The 18,061-nt window shown below is 43.0% G+C and overlaps 2 protein-coding genes and 1 long non-coding RNA gene across 3 annotated transcripts; 2 read left to right on the forward strand and 1 right to left on the reverse strand.

Annotated features, from left to right (window-relative positions):
- The first annotated feature begins 620 nt into the window (after positions 1-620).
- On the forward strand, positions 621-5,242 carry LOC102697309 (small ubiquitin like modifier 2). Its single transcript, XM_006635198.3, has 4 exons — positions 621-729; positions 2,945-3,076; positions 3,870-3,941; positions 4,613-5,242. Exons 1-4 carry the CDS (start codon positions 709-711, stop codon positions 4,673-4,675), a joined length of 288 nt encoding a protein of 95 aa, XP_006635261.1. The 5' UTR covers positions 621-708; the 3' UTR covers positions 4,676-5,242.
- A 445-nt stretch (positions 5,243-5,687) lies between these two features.
- Positions 5,688-8,312, reverse strand: LOC107078469 (uncharacterized). The gene is made up of 2 exons (XR_011190504.1): positions 8,088-8,312; positions 5,688-7,489 (listed from the first exon to the last, which is right to left on the reverse strand). It is a non-coding gene; the product is annotated as an uncharacterized lncRNA (long non-coding RNA).
- A 130-nt stretch (positions 8,313-8,442) lies between these two features.
- On the forward strand, positions 8,443-15,251 carry jpt1 (Jupiter microtubule associated homolog 1). The gene is made up of 5 exons (XM_006635458.3): positions 8,443-8,716; positions 10,676-10,827; positions 12,604-12,713; positions 13,210-13,237; positions 14,858-15,251. The coding sequence occupies exons 1-5, from the start codon at positions 8,661-8,663 to the stop codon at positions 14,992-14,994; spliced, it is 483 nt and encodes a 160-aa protein (XP_006635521.1). The 5' UTR covers positions 8,443-8,660; the 3' UTR covers positions 14,995-15,251.
- Positions 15,252-18,061: the final 2,810 nt, after the last annotated feature.

The raw sequence follows: 18,061 nt of genomic DNA on the forward strand, positions 1-18,061 counted from the left end.
CCTGAAATGTTGGAAAGCACAACCCAGGGTAATGTTTATTTTAAATGGCAAATTCATGAAATTATGTCATGGAATTGGAATTTTGGCATTTACAAAATAATTACTTTGTCCCGCGAAGAGTAAAGCTAATTATTAACACCTTCTTGGAAAATGTCTCTCTTTTAACTGAAAAAAAGGGTTTGACTGTGTCTTTGTACTGTGGATAATTTGTAACTGGTGAAAAACAACCCACCACACAGGAAAACAAGATGGCTTCCACAGCCTGCTCCATCAGAATTTTCCAGAAATTGTCCTTTGGTCACCTACATTCCCAGAATACACTATAATTATGAATGTTGTTTTAAATGTCTATCCCAGAAGCCAGGGCATGAGAAAAATGTTACTTTTCGGTCGAGTGGGATTCCTTTATGCTTCTCTCTATCCGTGTAAAACAAAACAAATTAAAAAAGATGAACATAATTTTTTCGCCATGCGCGTGCACGAGCGGCGGCGCGGCGGCCAATAACGTGGATGACGTCACTCCCGCCTAGGCGAGCACGGGGAGCCGGCCCTCGTGACCGCCTCCGTCCAGTGAGCAGCGGGCGCCGCGGACGAGCAATGTCTCGTGCCCGCGCACGCCATGCCGGTTTAATGAGTCGGCGGCGAGGACGTGCGCGCTCCCGACTTACTCTTTGTGTGGCGGCGTAGAGAGACGCGGAGAGGAAAGCCATGGCGGACGAAAAACCCAAGGTGAGCAAAAGAAAAAGCTGATTACGAAATGCCCGCGTCTTCCTCATACGCGTTATTTCCTAAGTGAGATCGATTCATCGGTATCTCCGCTGACTTGTGAGCCAAGCGATCGGCGAAATCTACCGCTGGTCTAGCACCGGAAGGGATGTGAGCGAGCCTGCAGAGGCGGGCAATCAGAAAAGATCTTAACTTTTTTTTTCTTCTTTTTAGTAGTCGTTTTCTAAAATCGAGGAGTGCCCCGCTTCTGCGGCACGCCGCGGAGGGCGGCCGGGGGCCCGTCCTGGGGGCGAGGGGGCCCGGTCTGCTCTCCTTGTTTTGGGCCCAGTGTGGACCTCGCGTGTGTCGGGCTGCGCGCTCATTGGGAGTTGATGTCTTCCAAAACACCCCGGCGGCCCGGGCTGCCCGCTGATGCCCCCTCTCTCCCCCGGACCACCGCCGCCGGTGGTGTCAGGCTCGTCTTTTTCCCCTCCCCGTTCGCTTCGGGAGAGGCCGGGTTGGGATGTCTGGCGTCGGGAGAGACGGGGTGGGTTGGGGGGACGGGGGACGCACCTTCCACTTTCCACCCGAAGTTTTGAGCCGCTTCTAAGGAAGGGCGACCTCCTCCACAACACACGGGTCGGAAGCCGGCAGTGGTAAAAAAAAAATAAAATAAAGAAGACCCTTACGGATACATCATCTGTCCCACCTCCGCTCTCTACCTGAGCAGATGATGGTGCTCACCAGATGCCCAAAGTGTAGCTCTTCCGTGCGCAGTTGGTCTCGCTGTCTGTGGGGGGGTGGGGTGGGAAGTGTAGTTGTCAGACCTTTCCCACGAGCGTGGAGATATTTTCATGGACACGAGCATGCCGACCGGTGACACAAAGGTGTGTGTTTTTTTTTAACCTGGACAACTGAAGTCATTCGTTAATGTTTACAGTACTTTTCTCAGACGCACAAAATCGCATGAGTAAGATAGTGGTTTCAAATAATAAGTAGACATTGTAGACTTATAATAAGTTGTGAACAGGAGTAAGTATTCTAATTCATAACATTTATGTGCTAACTGCAAAACATGTGGTTTTTCAGTCTCTAATCCAAGAAATATGTGGATTTTATACTTTTATACTGTGCACTTTTACGTACCCTCTGTAGAGTTAAAACCGCTAAATGTAAGCTTATTGTTGTTTAAGCGCTGGGAAAAAAAAGTTTTGTGGGTTTCCGTGTTGTGGAAGATAAGCTGTGGGGACAGTTTGCTTCACAGCCTTACCTTTAAAGTGACTGCTGTCTTATTCCATGGGACTCGGGGTTTTTGCTGGCGACAGTGCCACGCAGTGGAAGGAGAGGAGTAAGCACAGGAGCACCGATAGGAATCTGGGGGGGAACTGCGAAATGTTCCTGTAGAATTAAAGCAAGCCGTGCGTGGCTTAAAGCTTCTTACAGGCCTTGCAACCATCGTTTGGCCTTTTCTGAACAACATCTAGTTTATGCTCGCTGAGCCAGACTTACCGATTCCTTAATCCCTTCTTCTTAGTTCAAGCTCCCAACTCTCAGGGGTGGTTTTAGCTGAGGACACCTTGCACCGAAAGGTTTAGGTTTTGTGGTTGGCCTTCCGTGTCAATCACCTGTGCAGTGTATGTGTAGGTCTTAAACTTTTTTTTTACAAAGAAGACATGGGTGATGTGACGCGAATACACAACCCATTTATTTTCATTTTGTGTGAGCGTTTCTGTAGTGGCTTGAACGAGATGTATTCTGCAGTCCCTCTTGTTAAAGAATATCTATCCCTGAGAACGAAATATGTGGTACATGCTAAGGTGGGGATTTGATATAGAAGCATTTCTAGTTGGCAGGAGTTTTTCATTGATCTAGAAGCAGTATAAACAACCTGGAGAAGATTCATCACAGTGTTCTTCATTAATGCATTCTTACCAGACTCCCTCAACGGGAATCCAGTCTCAGATTCCAGATGAAGAATGTGAAGAAGGAAGACTCTTGAAGAAGTCTTATCCTGATTTTATGTTTTTCACTAAAAAAACCCAAGTTGAGCTGCAGCATCTCCTTTTTTTCCCTCTGTTGGTAGATCTGTAGACTTGAGTAATTTGCCCTGTTTGCTGCTTGAGTATATGGAGAATGCCAACCAGGGAAGAAGAAGGATAATAATGTGAAGACTCACCAGGCAGAGGCTTCCCACAGAATGAGCAGGTTCTTATTGTGTCTTGTGGCTTCTGTCCTTTAGGAAGGAGTGAAAACGGAAAACAACGACCACATTAACCTGAAGGTGGCGGGGCAGGATGGGTCCGTGGTGCAGTTTAAGATCAAGAGACACACGCCACTCAGCAAACTCATGAAAGCTTACTGCGAGAGACAGGTATGGCTGGGGAGCAGCGTGTAGGGGTGGGGACATGCACAGCCTTGGGTTGGAGGTAGGCACTCAGCTTTTAATGCCATTACTGCACATCAGACATTGGTCCCTGACATCCTTGGGGTTTCAGTTTCCCCAGGGGCTTAAAATGCTTCAGAGCTTAATAGAATATTTTGTAAATGGTATGTATTCCTTCATTTTCAAATGCAACGGTAACATTATTATGAGTGACAAGTTACATACATGTGGGAAACATTTAGGGATTTTTATTCTTCTTTGAATGTTTTTTTATGTAAGATGCCTAAGGCACTAGAAGCTGTTCAGATAGACGGCTAAGTGTTACTGGTGTTTAATGTAAAACACCCCCTGCTTCTTAGTTCTAGGTGTGCAGGTTTACTCTGCGGAATGATGCTTTTAATCCAAACTCCTCAGAGGCTTGTCAGGCTGGTTTAGGATTATTTCCCTAGCAGCATTGCTCTATTAAGTAAAATGCGTTTATTTTGGGATGGCTTGGTGTGAATAATGTTGTTTAAATGGGCAACTACAGGGTAGCCTGATATCTGGTGATGCAAAATAACACCATACCACCCACCAAGAGGTAAAAGGTCTTTTTCCAAAACACAGTGTAGTAAAAACTATTTGAACAACCTGCTTGCTTTGGATGTGGGGTTGTGCATATGTGTTAGAGGGCTTCTCAGTATTTCCCTGCAGCTCTGCCTATTTTCTGGCAGACTGCTTTTGTGATCAACAGTTTGCTGACCAGCCTGGTTGATACAAGCCTGGTTGTTCCTCCTTACAGGGATTGACGATGAGGCAAATCCGATTCCGGTTTGATGGGCAGCCAATCAATGAGACAGACACGCCTGCACAGGTGAGAGCGCTGGCCACACAGATCCTGACTTGAAATGACTCTCTCGTTCCTAATGAGGGAATGAACTGCTGCCTTCTGAAATAGTGTGTTTTATCATGCACAGTGCATAACTAGGTGGAGTGTTTCTAGTGAGTCCTGTATGATTGTTTTCCTCAAGAAGATATTAGAAATTATGGAAATAGCTGTACTGTCTTTACTATGGAGTCACTCCTGACCTTTCATCAATCTGACATGAGTTACAATTTATGTAACAAAAAACAGATGGGGTTTATTAAATACATGTATGTGCAAAACAGTTTAGGTTTAAATGTTAGTGTTTTTTTTTTTATCCGGGAACCTGTTCTTTCCTTTAAGCTTGGAGATTTTGTCTCTTACAAGCTCACCCAAGCCACTCAGATTAATCTATATGCAGTATTCCAGTTCAGTGGCTTTGAGTTTATGGCCTACACAAACAAGCAGCTGATTTTGACATTTTTCTGACAAAATGGATGAGCAGTTGAGATACAGATGTCTCTGTTCAGCTACCCTACGTTTTCATGATTCTGACAGTCTGCAAAACGGCCCTACTAGTAGTAGTGGTACTAAATTAGCACTTCCAAGTCAGTGGAAACATTTCCTGTGTGAATTTGATCATTTCCCACATGTAATCTTTTTTTTTTCCTCTTAAACAGTTGGAAATGGAAGATGAAGATACAATTGACGTGTTTCAGCAACAAACAGGAGGCCTCTACTAAAAGCATCTTCAAAAAAAGACCTTTCCAGATACTGTTTCTTTGCAAACTCTTCCCATTATCACCACAGGATAAATTCAGTACAGAGGTAGAGAGGTTTTCACAGTTATCTTAACTACTGTTGTATAGTGTTTTCATTCTTCTGTTTCTCTTTATGTACATAAATAACCTCACATGATGGCACACACTCTTCGAGCTATTTTGAAGTGGCCCTTCTGACATTTTTTGACCAAAATGCTGAAAGCAAAATGGGAATTTGATCCCACAATTTTGGGAATTCTGGTGGCGTCTTTCCAAAATGAACCCAGTAAGTTATTTTTTCAGCTCATTCTTTGGGAGATTGAGAATTACTGGTTTTCTGATTTATTTTTCTTTTATCATTATCAGAAGATAAATTTTATATCTTTTTTTATTTGTAGTGATTATGTGTAGAATGAAACTTGTCTTAAGCATAGTTTGATTAGGCCATATGGTAAAAAGAAACCTGATAGTGTTTCTGAGTCAAGTCAAACATCTGTATTGTTTAATAAATTTCTTGTTAAAATAAAATGATTCTCTTTTTTAAAATTATTTTTGTCTGTCTAATAAAAGGTCAGCCAGTGATATCTGGAATGTAATATTAAAGGGAACAAACGTCATAAATTGAAAAAATCACCTTGGGTTTTGTAAAAAATATTGTGATCAAGAGTGCTTTTTAAAAATCAGAACATTTTAATTACTTCTATATAAGAGGCACATTTTGTGGCCTTTCATTGTATGAAAAACATAAGGTTCATTTAAGTGTGAGATTTTTCCATATAAGCTGGTGTATATAACTGCTGTGCAGAAAGGGATTCATTAATGGCTGTGACAGAAGAGTGTTTTTTTATTAATCTGTTCCTTATTTTTGTTCAGGGATCTGTTCACAAACTGACCACAGGTAACAGATACACTCCGTATTTCGTTTTGCATTATTCCCTTAGAAGTCCAACATGATTCCAGCTTCCTTGTTTTTTAATGTAAAAAAACCCCACCATTTAAGACTTTAATGATTTTAATCCACATCTTAAATACTTTTAACAAACTCGACTGTTTAAATGAAAACCTGAATTCCAAAGGTTATGCAGGGTCTTATTTGTAGTTAAGCATTTTAGATTTAAATGGGAGTCGAAGGAAACAAGTTAACCACCTGACTGCAGTATTGGTTCTGTGGCTTGACAGCTCCTTCTAGCAACAAGCGTTCTCAATTCCTTTAATGAACTAGAGCGTCTTTTAAAATAAGTTTAACATTGACATGTGTTGGAACAGATCAGTGTTGAGATGCACTACAGTTCCTCTCAGGTCTTGAATGTGTTGTGGAGATGGAGATTTGGGGTCAGACTCCTGTTGGGAGTTTCCTCAACAGGGAATCGTAGATGCAGTATGTACATCCGAGGTGCTCGTATTTGTCCAGTACGTCCCTGGGGAATGGAGGTGCATTTAGCATGTGGGCTTAGTGCTGTGGAAACAGACTGCAATGCAAGAGATGTGCAGGATGGTTGGTATGGACAGAAGATGCTTAACACTCCTCTGGATCACTCCTGGATGTTTTGTTTAATTGAACATTCGTTTATAGAACGCATCTGTTGTAAGGACGTAGCCGAGTTTGTAATGGCTTGGGAACACTTTGCAAGTCTGTTGCGGCATCTAAATGTTCTTTGGAAGCACGAAGACAAGCCAGCCCTGGAGAATAATGTTTCATCAGAGGGCGACGTACCTTTCTTATTACAACTGCTGAGGGATCTGAACAGGCACAGCAGGGGTGAACTGAACAAACCTCACCCTCAGTGCCAGAATCTCAGCCTATCTTGAAGGATCCCAGAGCATCGATGGGAGACAGCTTTGGCTGGGCATTTTGTTCCAGGCATAAGGAAGCACTCGGAGCTGTATAAAAACAATGTCCGCTTTGACGCTGAATATTTTCCAGTCGGCGAAGTTGTTCCCAGAGCTCTTCTGTGCAGAAATAACTTTAATAAGGGTACATACTGTATTATGATCATATCTGGTTATTGCAGTGATTTTTTTTGTTGTTTTTAATATTTCCATGCTAACTTGCGATGTCATTTCTGGCTTCTGTGACTGATGAATGTCTTCTAGATTCTCCATTGAATATTTTTCAATGCGCAAAGTACTTCCTTTATTGTCCCCAGTTGGGACATTTGGTTTGCAGGCAGGTGTACACAAGAAAAGTACACTCAGCACAACATGAATCCATTAACGGGAAGAAAAAAAAACTTAAGATTGGAGAGGAAGTCGGAAGCTTTCAATAATCCACACGGTGCAAACCAGACAAAAAGTTGGCTCATCAGTTAAGATGCACGAAGAAAATAAAAACTGAACAATTACCTGTGCGATTGAGCAGGCTTATAGACACGAGGAGGCAAGATAATGTCAGCTGTGTTGCACTTCAGTCTAGGAAGTCTAAATGCCCTGATGGAAACAGCTCGAGTTTACTGTGCAGGCGGTGGTCACCTCAGAGGTAAGGACCACATTTTAGAGCTGGCACCTGGAGAATAACCCCCCCCCCCCCAAAATAAAAACAGTTCAACACGGCTGGAGTTTGAAGTGACCTGAAATTTTAAAGCACCACTGAACGGGCAGTTCTCCAGCTCGCTGATGGGAGACTGTGCTGGAGGACTGTGTTTGGGGGCTCATCTTGTCTGTGCCGACAGATGTGTGTGAGTTTAAAGACGGTCAGAGCCGGAGGAACAGCCGGGGCGATTCCTGGGCGCACAGTGGGTCCATTGTGCGAGAAGGGCAGCTAAGCGGGGGACACTGGAGCCTTTCATCCCCGAGCCCCTCAAAAAGAAAAGGACACGGTTATTTTCTTGAATAAAAACTGATCATACAAACAGAAACAACAAGGATTGGATTTCCCTCGGGCAGTTGCACTGCAGCACGCCAGGCCACGCGAATACGCGTATTCCAACCAAGGGAACACAAGTTGTGATTGTTTCAGCAAAAAAAAAAACGATCTAAGATCTTAGACTTAATTTCGTTTCGTTTTCATAGCTGTCCCGGTGTTGCCACGATATATTTCCCCCCGCATTGCTTTTTCTATATGTGGTTTCGTACCCAAGTCATTGCAGCTTTTAGCCTCGATAGACTTGATCAGAGTTTATAATACAATCTAATATTTGTTAGCCCCAGCTGTAGTATCAGCTAGCAGGTGCCTTAAAAGACCACAATAATAACACAAAGTCTGAATTACAAATAAATAAAGGATATAAGAAGATACACGAGTGCAGCCTAGTCATGCAGCTACTGTATGTAGTTATTTAACGTGTGTCAGTTGTCTTGGTTTTACGAAATCGCCGTCGCGCTTGTCTTTAGCTGTAGGGACTTAAATAAAGCAGTATAATACGGGGCTGTAATTTCTGTACTTTTACAATACTACCTTTTTTCCAGATTTTATCCTCAAATGCCACCCAACGCAGAGCACCGCTCGGCTTCCAATTTTTTTTTTTCAAAAAAGAAGGGGGGGGGAGGGGGGGGCGTGAACCGTTGGGACTCTTTTTTTTTCCTCTCGAAACGCAGCCAATGAAAAGGCAGCACAAGAGACAACCCGAAGTTGACACTGACGGGCGGCGCCGGGACCCAATCACAAGGGAGACGCCGAACACGGGAGCCAATCACGGCGGAGACTCCTCCCACCCCCCAGCCTCCCCCTTCCGTCCCGTAGGTGGGGATTTAAAATGCCGGAAAAAAAAACCGACGTTATACCATCGCGCAGTGGGGTTCTGGTTTAGTCAGAGCCGGGTGGAGCCAGAGAGAGGACAGGATTTCCACCACCGACCGACCTACCCCCTCTTTTACTCGCATCTCAGTCTTTTTTTTTCCCTCCCCTCTGCGTACAGTCGTGCCCCCCGAATTTGTTTTTGGGGTATTATTATTACCGAACTGCCTTGAAAAACGAGACAGGGAAACAACAAGGGAGAGAGAGAGAGAAAGAAAACTGCCCTGTGAAAAAATGACGACGACGACCACCTTCCAGGGGATGGACCCCAGCTCGAAAAACAGTTCCAGGTAGGAGAGAGAGAGAGACGGTTGGGCGCAGACAAAAGGAAAATGGAAGCCCGTTATCTTATTAATTATGGGGCGCACGATTTGCGATTTGCCCCGATTTCGGCACAAACGGTGCCGATAGCGTCCGTCTGGGGGGCCCTGGCGGCAGGGCCGGCCTTCTTTCCGGGGGGGGAGAGACCCCGTTCAGAGATCGGGGGACGAGGGCAGAAATGTCCGGCGAGCGATTCTGAATGCCTCGTTAGCCCGCGTTGCGTGTTTCTTTATTTTTGTAGTCGATTACGGTGGAGGGTGTTTTTTTTTTTGGGGGGGAAGGGGGGTCAGAACTTTATTTAAAGGAAATAACCCCTCCTAGCCGGGCAGCGGAGTTCAGATGTGCTCTCTTCGTCGTCGTCGTCGTGGTGGTGGTGGGGAGGGGGATACACCCCAAAAATCGAGAGAAAGAGAGAGAGAGACGAGTTGTAAATCATACCCCGGGCGCAAGATCCGCGTTTAAGTGTTGTCAAGAACTAAAAAATAATATTGAACAACCCCCCCGCCTCCTCCTCCTCCTCCATTGCCTCACCCTCCGCAGATTGAGGGGAGATGCACACTCCGGTCGTGTGGCTGAGTACGGACACGACCTTATTTTCTGTCGCTAAATTGCCATTCAGCCGCTTTCTATCCAGACCCGGGCATTGGGATAACGCGATCCGGACTGAGCCTTTTTGCGATTTGATCTAAATCTCGTCCACTTTTCACAACCCACCCCCTCCCTAGTATGCTGGTGCGGCGTTGCCAGATAAGCGATAAAACGAGGGGGTATATCCTACCCCAGAGTCGTGTGTCATTTAAATACTGATTGATTATATATTGCTCCTCTGGACGTCACGAGTTGATTCCCTTTTTTTTCTCCCCTCTAAAGGATTATGTTGTTAATCGTCTATGGCTTTAAAATAACAGTTTGGGCTTGGCTTAGCGTTAGCAGTGCTTTCCTTTCTAGCACACAATTTTATTTGTTAGGGCCCGTCATAATCTCAGAAATTTTCTTCTGAAGACGTGAAACCTTCATTATTATTTTTTTTTGCAGGCGTTGTTGGAAAGAAGTCGTTTTTTTGGGGGGAGGGGGGGTAATTCGCCAGTTCTCGACTCGTGTCGTTGTTATTGTAACGCCGTGACACTAACGTTAATTCTTTCATTTTCTGCCCCCTTTTCTCTTCGTCCGTTGGGTGGGGTCTCTTTTTTTTTTTCCTTGCTTAATCCGAGTCCTTTGTGGGTGCTGTGAGCTCATGTCTGCTCGCAAGGGGCTGCAGGGCGTCTGGCTCCGCCGGCCCGGCTCGCTGTGTGCACCAGGCGCGGCTGCTCTCCCCGGGGCTGGGACAGCTGCTCCGAGCCAGCTGGTAGACATGATCTTTCCATGAGGAAGGAGGAGAAGGCGGGGGGTCGTGGCCGCCGAGGAGGGCTGAGCGCATCCATTTTCCCCAGGGTTAGCGAGGTACCGGCGACTGCGGAGGCACGGCGGCGCCGCCTCCTCTCTGGGGTTGACACGGGCGGAAACGTGTTTTTAAAGTGACGCATCCCTGCGTATTTGCATGCTATTCAAAAGTGAGATGTAAAGCGTGCAAATGCGCAGGTGAATTTTGGTTTATCTGCGAAGCAAAGCAGATGGCTGGTTGGCTCTGATGTCTTATTTTTGCATTGATCTGGTATGGGTTTTTTCTGTCCCCCCCCCTCTCCAGGCGTTATATAGCCTCCCTCGTTTTTATGCAAGCGAATGGTTTTGATTGATTTGAAGAGTTACCGCTCCCTATGGGTCCGAGACTTGAATCTGTCGCCGTATTGCGCGTTTGCGGAGGGAATCCTCAGGCGAGGAGGGCAGCTGGTCTGCTGGTGTCGGCATTGCCCGTCCGTGCGGCAGGGCGGTGCTGCAGTGCACACGCGTGGCGTGGCGTGACATGCGCTTGTCTCCTGGGCCCCTCACAGGGTGCTGCGGCCACCGGGCGGAGGCTCCAACATCTCCTTCGGCACCGGAGACGACGAGGCCAAAGCCCAGAACACTCGCAAGAACCGAACCGCCTCCAACATCTTCGCCGAGCCCGAGGACCCCCACGCTCACAGACGGAACAACCCGCCGGGTAAATACCGAAACCGCAGCTCCCCAATCAGGCTTGTCGGCCCCTCCTCTCCCACTCGGGGGAATCGCCATTCGCCTCAGTGAAGTGTCCAGCATCCTGTTGCAGGCGCTGCCCAGCTGGCAGCTGTCCCTGATGAGTCATCCCTCTGTACACCTTTGTCCTCATATTCTTTGCCTTTCAGTACTGTTAGTCTTCTGTAGTATGTCTGCACTCACTGTGACCAGAGGCTGTTTATTAACGTCTTACTGCTTCAGTAGGTGGAAGTGCAGTAGGTTTCATTATTACTGTGGGTAGATTGATCATGGATCCACTTCAGAGATTTAAAGACTTGCCATTATGCCATGTAATCCAGTAAGCCTTTGGCACCATCCTGTAGGTTCACAATGGTGTCCTTTCCCACCTGTTTGCATTCACATACATGTACTGCACCTTGCAAACTTGAACTTGTACAGCTTGATTTCTTGATTTTTTTTTAAATAGTTTTTCTGAATGGTTTTAAACTTGGCTAGGAAGCATGATTGCATAATACCAGCCTGTTGGATGAACTAAGACACATTTTCCCATTGTAGATGCGAAACAATTTAACCCATCCATGTAGCTTGCCACTTACTGTGTGCTGGGGCTTGACTTGTCATTTTTAAGTAGTCCTGAAGTATTCATTTATACTGAATTCTTGGACTGAATCTGTTCATTAATGAATTTAGCAGGAGGTATTTCAGTGCCAATAAGTAGTTTAAGTAATGTGCTTGTTAGGAGAGATTTTAAAGGAACATAAGTTATATTACTTTTTTGGGAAGATGATGGACTTTTGCGTGTTTTTCATGAATCTGTTTATAGAACACCTGTTTTAATAAACACAATATTGAAACAACAACCTGAGGACACAAGTAGTAACAATTGAAAAGTTTATTTCAAAAAATCCCCTTTTCTACACACAGGCTTGTGGGCCTCTTTGAATAAGATACACAGCCATATTGTTGACATCTGGATGGAAACCTTAAATCAGTTAGCTACTTGCCACCGAATGAGTTAGGTTGCCTCCAATCTTTTGCAGCTGTTCTTAAATCTGATATAATATCCCTTAGCTTTCAACTCTGTATCTGAATGGCTACAGTTACAATTCGTTTATATGCACACGAGAGGGTCTGAATGACAGGGTTTCACATTTATTTTATAATCACTATGATACCAAAGAAAACTGCTAAAAAATACACTGCCAACACTGAGCTCTGTTCAACATACAAGCATTAAAACTTTTCTTTCATAAGAGAGCAGTGCCCAAGTAGCTACATTATAAACATGTGCTCGGGAGCTCTGATGCCAGATCTCTAATGAAAGGGTATTCACTTGCTGCTGAAGTTCATTCAGTGCCTTCTTGAGTGTGTTATTGTTGAATTACAATAGCTGATTGAAAATGGTTTGCGCTTAATTAACAAGGGATTTACTGCGACTCCCTTTTTGAGGGATATGTACTGTACAGTATGAACCTGTTTTTGCCTAAAAGTCTCCTGCATTGAAATTCATATTCTTGTTAGGTAAAATCGCAACCCATATCATTGCAAATAAGTGATTTTAATTCTTTAACTTAAAGCATGTTTGCCTTTTTTACACGAGCTTGATTTGATTTGAAAAATCTATTGTTTTTGTCTTCAGAAAGACTTTCTCTTGGTTGTTGTTGTTTTTTCTGTTTCTTCTCAGTCCTTTTGCCAGTAACAACTAGAAACCAAGGCAGATGGTGCTCTATTTAATAAGCACACTTGCCTGGTGTCTTTGCAGGTGGGAAGCCCACAGGTATATTCAGTGGTGAGCCCTCAGCTCCCCTGAGGAGGTGTCACCCCCAGCCTGTTGTACAGACCAACACTGTCTCGGAGGAAGCAAAAACTGGGGTCAGTACCTGGAACGGTTTCATGCTCCTTGAATAAGCATAGTTTTGCATGGGGGTGTTTGATGACAGAATTTGGTTCTTATGTTTGTTTATCAAAACACATTTAAAGTACTTAAGCAATACAGATATTGAACCCCTGTGTTGGTCCTCTTGACTGCATCATTGACTGATGTGCCTGACATCCAGGAATGAACATGATAATAGCAGATATTTGCTTGACATTTCATTGAGAAACTAAGTGGGGTCATTGCATAGATTTCTAAGGAATATAGTTTTGTTTTTACCTGTAGTGGATTAAGCAAATTTGTATGGGCATTTTGTAGCTGCCACCTTTGTTTTTCAAAGTCAGGAGGTTCAGCTTAAAATCCTGGAATTCTAAACTGGTAAAACAGTTCCAGCTATCAAGTTTGATATTGTAGAGTTTAGTCGGCCTTGTAAATTGATTTGATTTTCCTGTAAACTTCACTACTGACTTACCATTTACCGTTTGTTTGCAGGATGGAGAAACCGAAAAGGCCAGTGCTGGTAAGATTTTTTTTTTCCTCAATATAATACATCTGCTCATATTTCTAAGTTATGGCTCCTGACGGCATTCATTACTAAATCCCTAAGCATTAGGATTTAATTTATTGAAAAATGATTATTTTGAGCCAAGTTGTTTAGTCCTTGTGTTATACCTAATTTGGGGGAAGGATAAAAACTAAAGAAATGCACGGTATTGAGAAATTAAGTTTGAAAAGCCATTAAAGGAACAGTAGGCGATACCAGCCTGATGTTTGCCTGCTAGCTTTAAGTGGGCACACAGCCTGTAATAAGGAAAGGGTGATTACAGTTAGATACAGCGTGAGCACTTCAGAGTCTTGGGTTCTACATTGTACAGGTCCTACTTTGTGTGTTTGCTGCTTTGTGTTCAGTTTAAGACCATAATATAAATACTGTCTTTTGCTTTGTTTATCTGGATGGGAACTGGTTTAAAGGCTTGGGGGCCTTATTGTTTTCCCACTTGATGTGTCCCTGTCTTCCAGTTATGCGGTGTCATACACACATTGTTCCTGGCTCTATAGAGCAGCTTGATAGTGTGCTTGAAGACAGACTGCTTCAGTATATTTTTCGCTTTGATTGTGGCGCCACAGATCAGAGTTTTCTGAAAGAATTGTCATGAATTGTAGAGTTAGAATTTAACTTGCTTTCACTTTTAGACAGATTTTGCCCCCAGGTGAAATTTTCGTTTATGGTTCCTTCCTTTGCTTCCTGTGGTTTTAGTCATAGTTTTGCTGTTTTGTTCTTAGTCAACACTATTGAAACAATAAAACCTAGTCAGATGTGCCTAGAGTTGAAATAGCATTTGTGCAAATTAGTATGTGAAGTACTGGAGTACTTGAACAGTGGCGTATTGGAGATAAGCCCATATTTTGTTTTATTAATGTGTGAAAAAACATTTTGTTTTTTTGGAGGGTATCTTTCTATATCAGGCCAAGACTAATTTTAATTTGGTCTTCCAATGTTAGCTTGTGCAGTTTCTTTTTTTCTGTGAATATCTAAAATACTTTTCACCTAGTGTCAGTAGAAAATCATGGGAATTGCCAGTTATACTTTTGGAAATGTAAGCTTTTTTTTTTTTTTAGTAGGAGGGAAACAAAATTCATTTTCCCAAATGAACATCCAGCTCTGCTGAAAATCCTAATACATTATGTGACCAGCAAAATAATAATAATAATTGGCTGTAAAGTGGACTTAGCATTAATCATGCACCTGTCAAGTGTTTACTTGTGTAGAAACTTAATTTACCTCTGTCATGGGATATTCTTTATTTGTGGTGTAAAGCCTGTCATTTTACAGTGGTGTTTCTATAGCAACTCAAGTCCTTAATTTCCTAAACATTGCTTATAGTTGAGTTTCCTTACAATAAATGAAAGTGGACAGGGCAAGAGTTGGTAACTGCAGGCAGTGTTTTGAGGTCATGAGCCTTCAGTATTTGAGGAGACAAATGAGTTAAATACACAGATACTATTTTCCCTTACACTTCAGTACATTTTGTATCACCAGGGGTGATCTGGTTGTGAAAAATTCAGTTTTAATGTATAGTAGTATTTTGTCCCTTCCTGATTAGGAAAACGAATTCACAATGTGATTTTGTTTTAATAGAAAATTCAGAAGAGGTTGAAAGTGTCCAGGAACAGAAGGAAGAGGCACCACAGCCCTCGGCGCCAACAGTACCTGCTGCTGCTCCGACTGGCCGGAGAAACCCGCCGGGGGGAAAGTCCAGCCTTGTCCTGGGTTGAGCTTGCTTTCTTTGAACTGTTTCATTTTTATTTTGTATCCCCCTTATCTGTGTGAGCCATGGAATTTCAATCTTACTTTTTTTTTCTAATGCATCTACAGAAGCACTTTATGTATCTTTCATTTCAGCCCATCCTGTAGTGCACCAGGCCTGCTGGAAAAGGCATGAAGTTAAACTTGTCTCTCATTCTCCCTGATGTAAATGGTAAAGGATTTGATGCGTGAATTTCTAAATACAATAAAGATTGATATGAAGTTGCTTTTGAGTTCTTTTTGTTTCCTTTTTCTTATGGAGATGATGAAAGATTACTGCTGGTGTCAGGAATTCTGGGAATTGCAGTTTTTAGTTATTACTTTTTTACTTTAAAAATGTACGAATAACATGCAAGAATGGGGGTTTTCTCAGTGACTTTCACCCAACTCGGACTCTTATTTACCCTGGTCCTATTCATTCTGCAGCTAGTGGTTAGCATTGCTGCCTCGCAGCATTGGAACCCTGTGTCTGATTACAGACCTGTGGTGCTGTCTGTGTGGAGTCTGTATGTTCTCCCTGTGTTTGCATTTCCCCCAGGCGCTCTGGTATCGTACCATAGTGTAAACATAACGGTGGGTTAATTGGCTTTTGCCTTGTACCAGTTTACCACGGTAGGCTCTGGCTCCCTGACGACCCTGAATTGAAAGAAGCTGAAAATGGGGAAAAAAGAAAAATGGATGTGCAGTTTCATTATTTCTAGGGTGCGAGAGCATCATTGTGATTTACTAGCTCTTGGGTCACAGATCCCTGCTCTGGTGTCCATGTTGTGCTCTTGCTCTTCAATCCAGCTGCATAGTTTGCCTATATTGATGACTTGCTTTGATGCAAAGCTTTCTCCCATCACATTGCATCTCCTGTGCAATAGCAGGGACTGGCTAATCGGATAAAGGCAAGGTGTTCCATCTTATTCATGAGGATTTAAAAAAATATTTTACTCCATAAGAAGGCTTGGAGCTAATTGCTTTTGAATGTGCCAGTTGAAGTGTGTTTTTTGTGCTTCTCATAGAAGCGTTTTAATGTCAAAGCTATTGCCAAATATAAAAGAATCATTAGCATTTGGACTCTGAGCCTCATTTTAAAAAAGGAACAAAATATAACATTGCTATTATCTCCTAATTATTATTCTACCTTTTGAGAATGTGAGAATTAAAGCTTGCTTTATTTTATCTTACGGAAGTCAAGCACAGAGAGTTCTATATGCAATCTTAATGTTCTGTGTTTCTCATTTTTATTCAATTTGAATGTAGTGTCGATCTACAAAGGGGCATAATTCAGCCAGCGGCCATATCACCCTGGAACTCACAGCTGGCAGCCCCCTGGAGCTCAGCAGGTATGAGCCTGGTCAGTACCAGACTCCTGGGAAAGCTAAGGTTGCTGCTGGAAGAGGTGTTAGTTGGGCCAATAGGGGGTGCTCACCCTGTGGTCTGTGTGGGTCCTAATGTCCCAGTATAGTGATGGGGACACAATACTGTAAAAAAGGTGCCATCCTTCAAATGAGATGTAAAACTGAGGTCCTGATTATGGTCATTAAAAAGGGCATTTCTTGAAAAGAATAGGGGTGTTACCCTGGTGTTCTGGCCAAATTTCCCCCTGGCCTATACCAGTCATGGCCTCCTAATAATCCCCATCTCTGAACTGGCTTCATCACTCTGTTCTCCTCCCCACTGAGAGCTGCCGTCACATCGTCCAGGTAGGGCTGCACATTGGTGGTGTGGAGGGGAGTCCCCTTAACCTGTAAAGTACTTTAAGTGGATTGTCCAGAAAAGCGCTATATAAGTGTAATATTACTAATATTGTTTTATTCTTCTTCTTCGAGTAATCGAGGTCTTCAAAGCACTGAAAGTCAAACACTGGATTTCGTTAGAATCAGCAGTGAAACTAGTGGTGTGAGTGGAAACTAAAAGGAAGGCATTTAAAACATGAGGCGGGCCTTTACGCAAAGGGTGGTGGGAGTGTGGAACAAGCTACCCAGACAGGATTCTCTCAAGAAATGATTGACGAGATTCTTGAATCAATTAGTTTCTGACAACCAAGCCTAAATTAGGCCAGTTGGCCTCTTGTTCGTGACAGTTAAATCAAACAGTTGATCCTTAAGTACAAGTTTTTACTATATATGTTCTATATATTTCTTGCAGTAATATGGCAGATATAATACATTTCATAGTAAAAAGATGCTTCTGTGTAAATGTACTCATAAAATTCATATCTGACGATTAATACTGCTGTTGCATATGATAGAAATTCCCCCCCAAGGTTTCAACTGAAAAACAGTACAGTATTTAAAAGTTTGTCCACCAGGTGGCAATGTTATATAAACTTTTAACTTTTGTGTTCAATATAATGTGATATATTGGTGTATAACGCTGCTTCGTTTTTAACAATCTGTTCTAAGAGGCTGTTTTATAAAATATCACAGTGCACTACATTGTAATTAAGACAGTTGAAAAATAATACTTAAAAAGGCCAGTTTAAAATAGAGATAAAGGTTGAACATAAAAGACTTTTTAAATCACAGTCTAGTTTTGGGACAGACAAGATATGAATCGAAAAACCAGATGCTCCTTGTAAGTCATTTATAAGACTCTAAAGGTCTATCCTATATTCAACTGGAAGCCAGTGCAGAGATTCTAGAACAGGAGTAATTTGTTGTGAGCATCAGACAAGACCTTAATTAAAAATTCTAGCTGCTGAGTTTAGAACATATTGTCCAATACTTAATTGTCGTAACAACCAGCTGCGTGGAAATTGGTATGTTAAAGCTCTTACAATTGAAGACAATATACCATATGAAGTCGATAATACTAGACTGCAGTAGCTCGGGTGGCTAGCTTTGTCAGCATGCGTAGGCTGCAAAGGAACAAGTAAAGGTTGATTCCCTGCTGAAAAGAGAAGAAAAACACAACGTTTTGGCTTTGGAGCCTTCTTCGGGTGTAAGGTTTTTGCTCACACCCGAAGAATGCTCCACAGCCGAAACGTTGTGTTTTCTTTCTTCTCTTTTCAGCAGAGAATCAACATTTACTTGTTCCTTTGCAGGC

The sequence above is a fragment of the Lepisosteus oculatus genome, chromosome 9, assembly GCF_040954835.1.
Source record: "Lepisosteus oculatus isolate fLepOcu1 chromosome 9, fLepOcu1.hap2, whole genome shotgun sequence".
Classification (NCBI taxonomy): Eukaryota; Metazoa; Chordata; class Actinopteri; order Semionotiformes; family Lepisosteidae; genus Lepisosteus; species Lepisosteus oculatus.

Coding starts and splice junctions, on each gene's coding strand:
- LOC102697309 (XM_006635198.3), top strand. CDS start 709: ATGGCGGACGAAAAACCCAAG. Junction 730..2,944: donor TGGCGGACGAAAAACCCAAG/GTGAGCAAAAGA, acceptor TCTGTCCTTTAG/GAAGGAGTGAAAACGGAAAA. Junction 3,942..4,612: donor AGACAGACACGCCTGCACAG/GTGAGAGCGCTG, acceptor CCTCTTAAACAG/TTGGAAATGGAAGATGAAGA.
- jpt1 (XM_006635458.3), top strand. CDS start 8,661: ATGACGACGACGACCACCTTCCAGGGGATGGACCCCAGCTCGAAAAAC. Junction 8,717..10,675: donor AGCTCGAAAAACAGTTCCAG/GTAGGAGAGAGA, acceptor GGCCCCTCACAG/GGTGCTGCGGCCACCGGGCG. Junction 10,828..12,603: donor CAGACGGAACAACCCGCCGG/GTAAATACCGAA, acceptor GTGTCTTTGCAG/GTGGGAAGCCCACAGGTATA.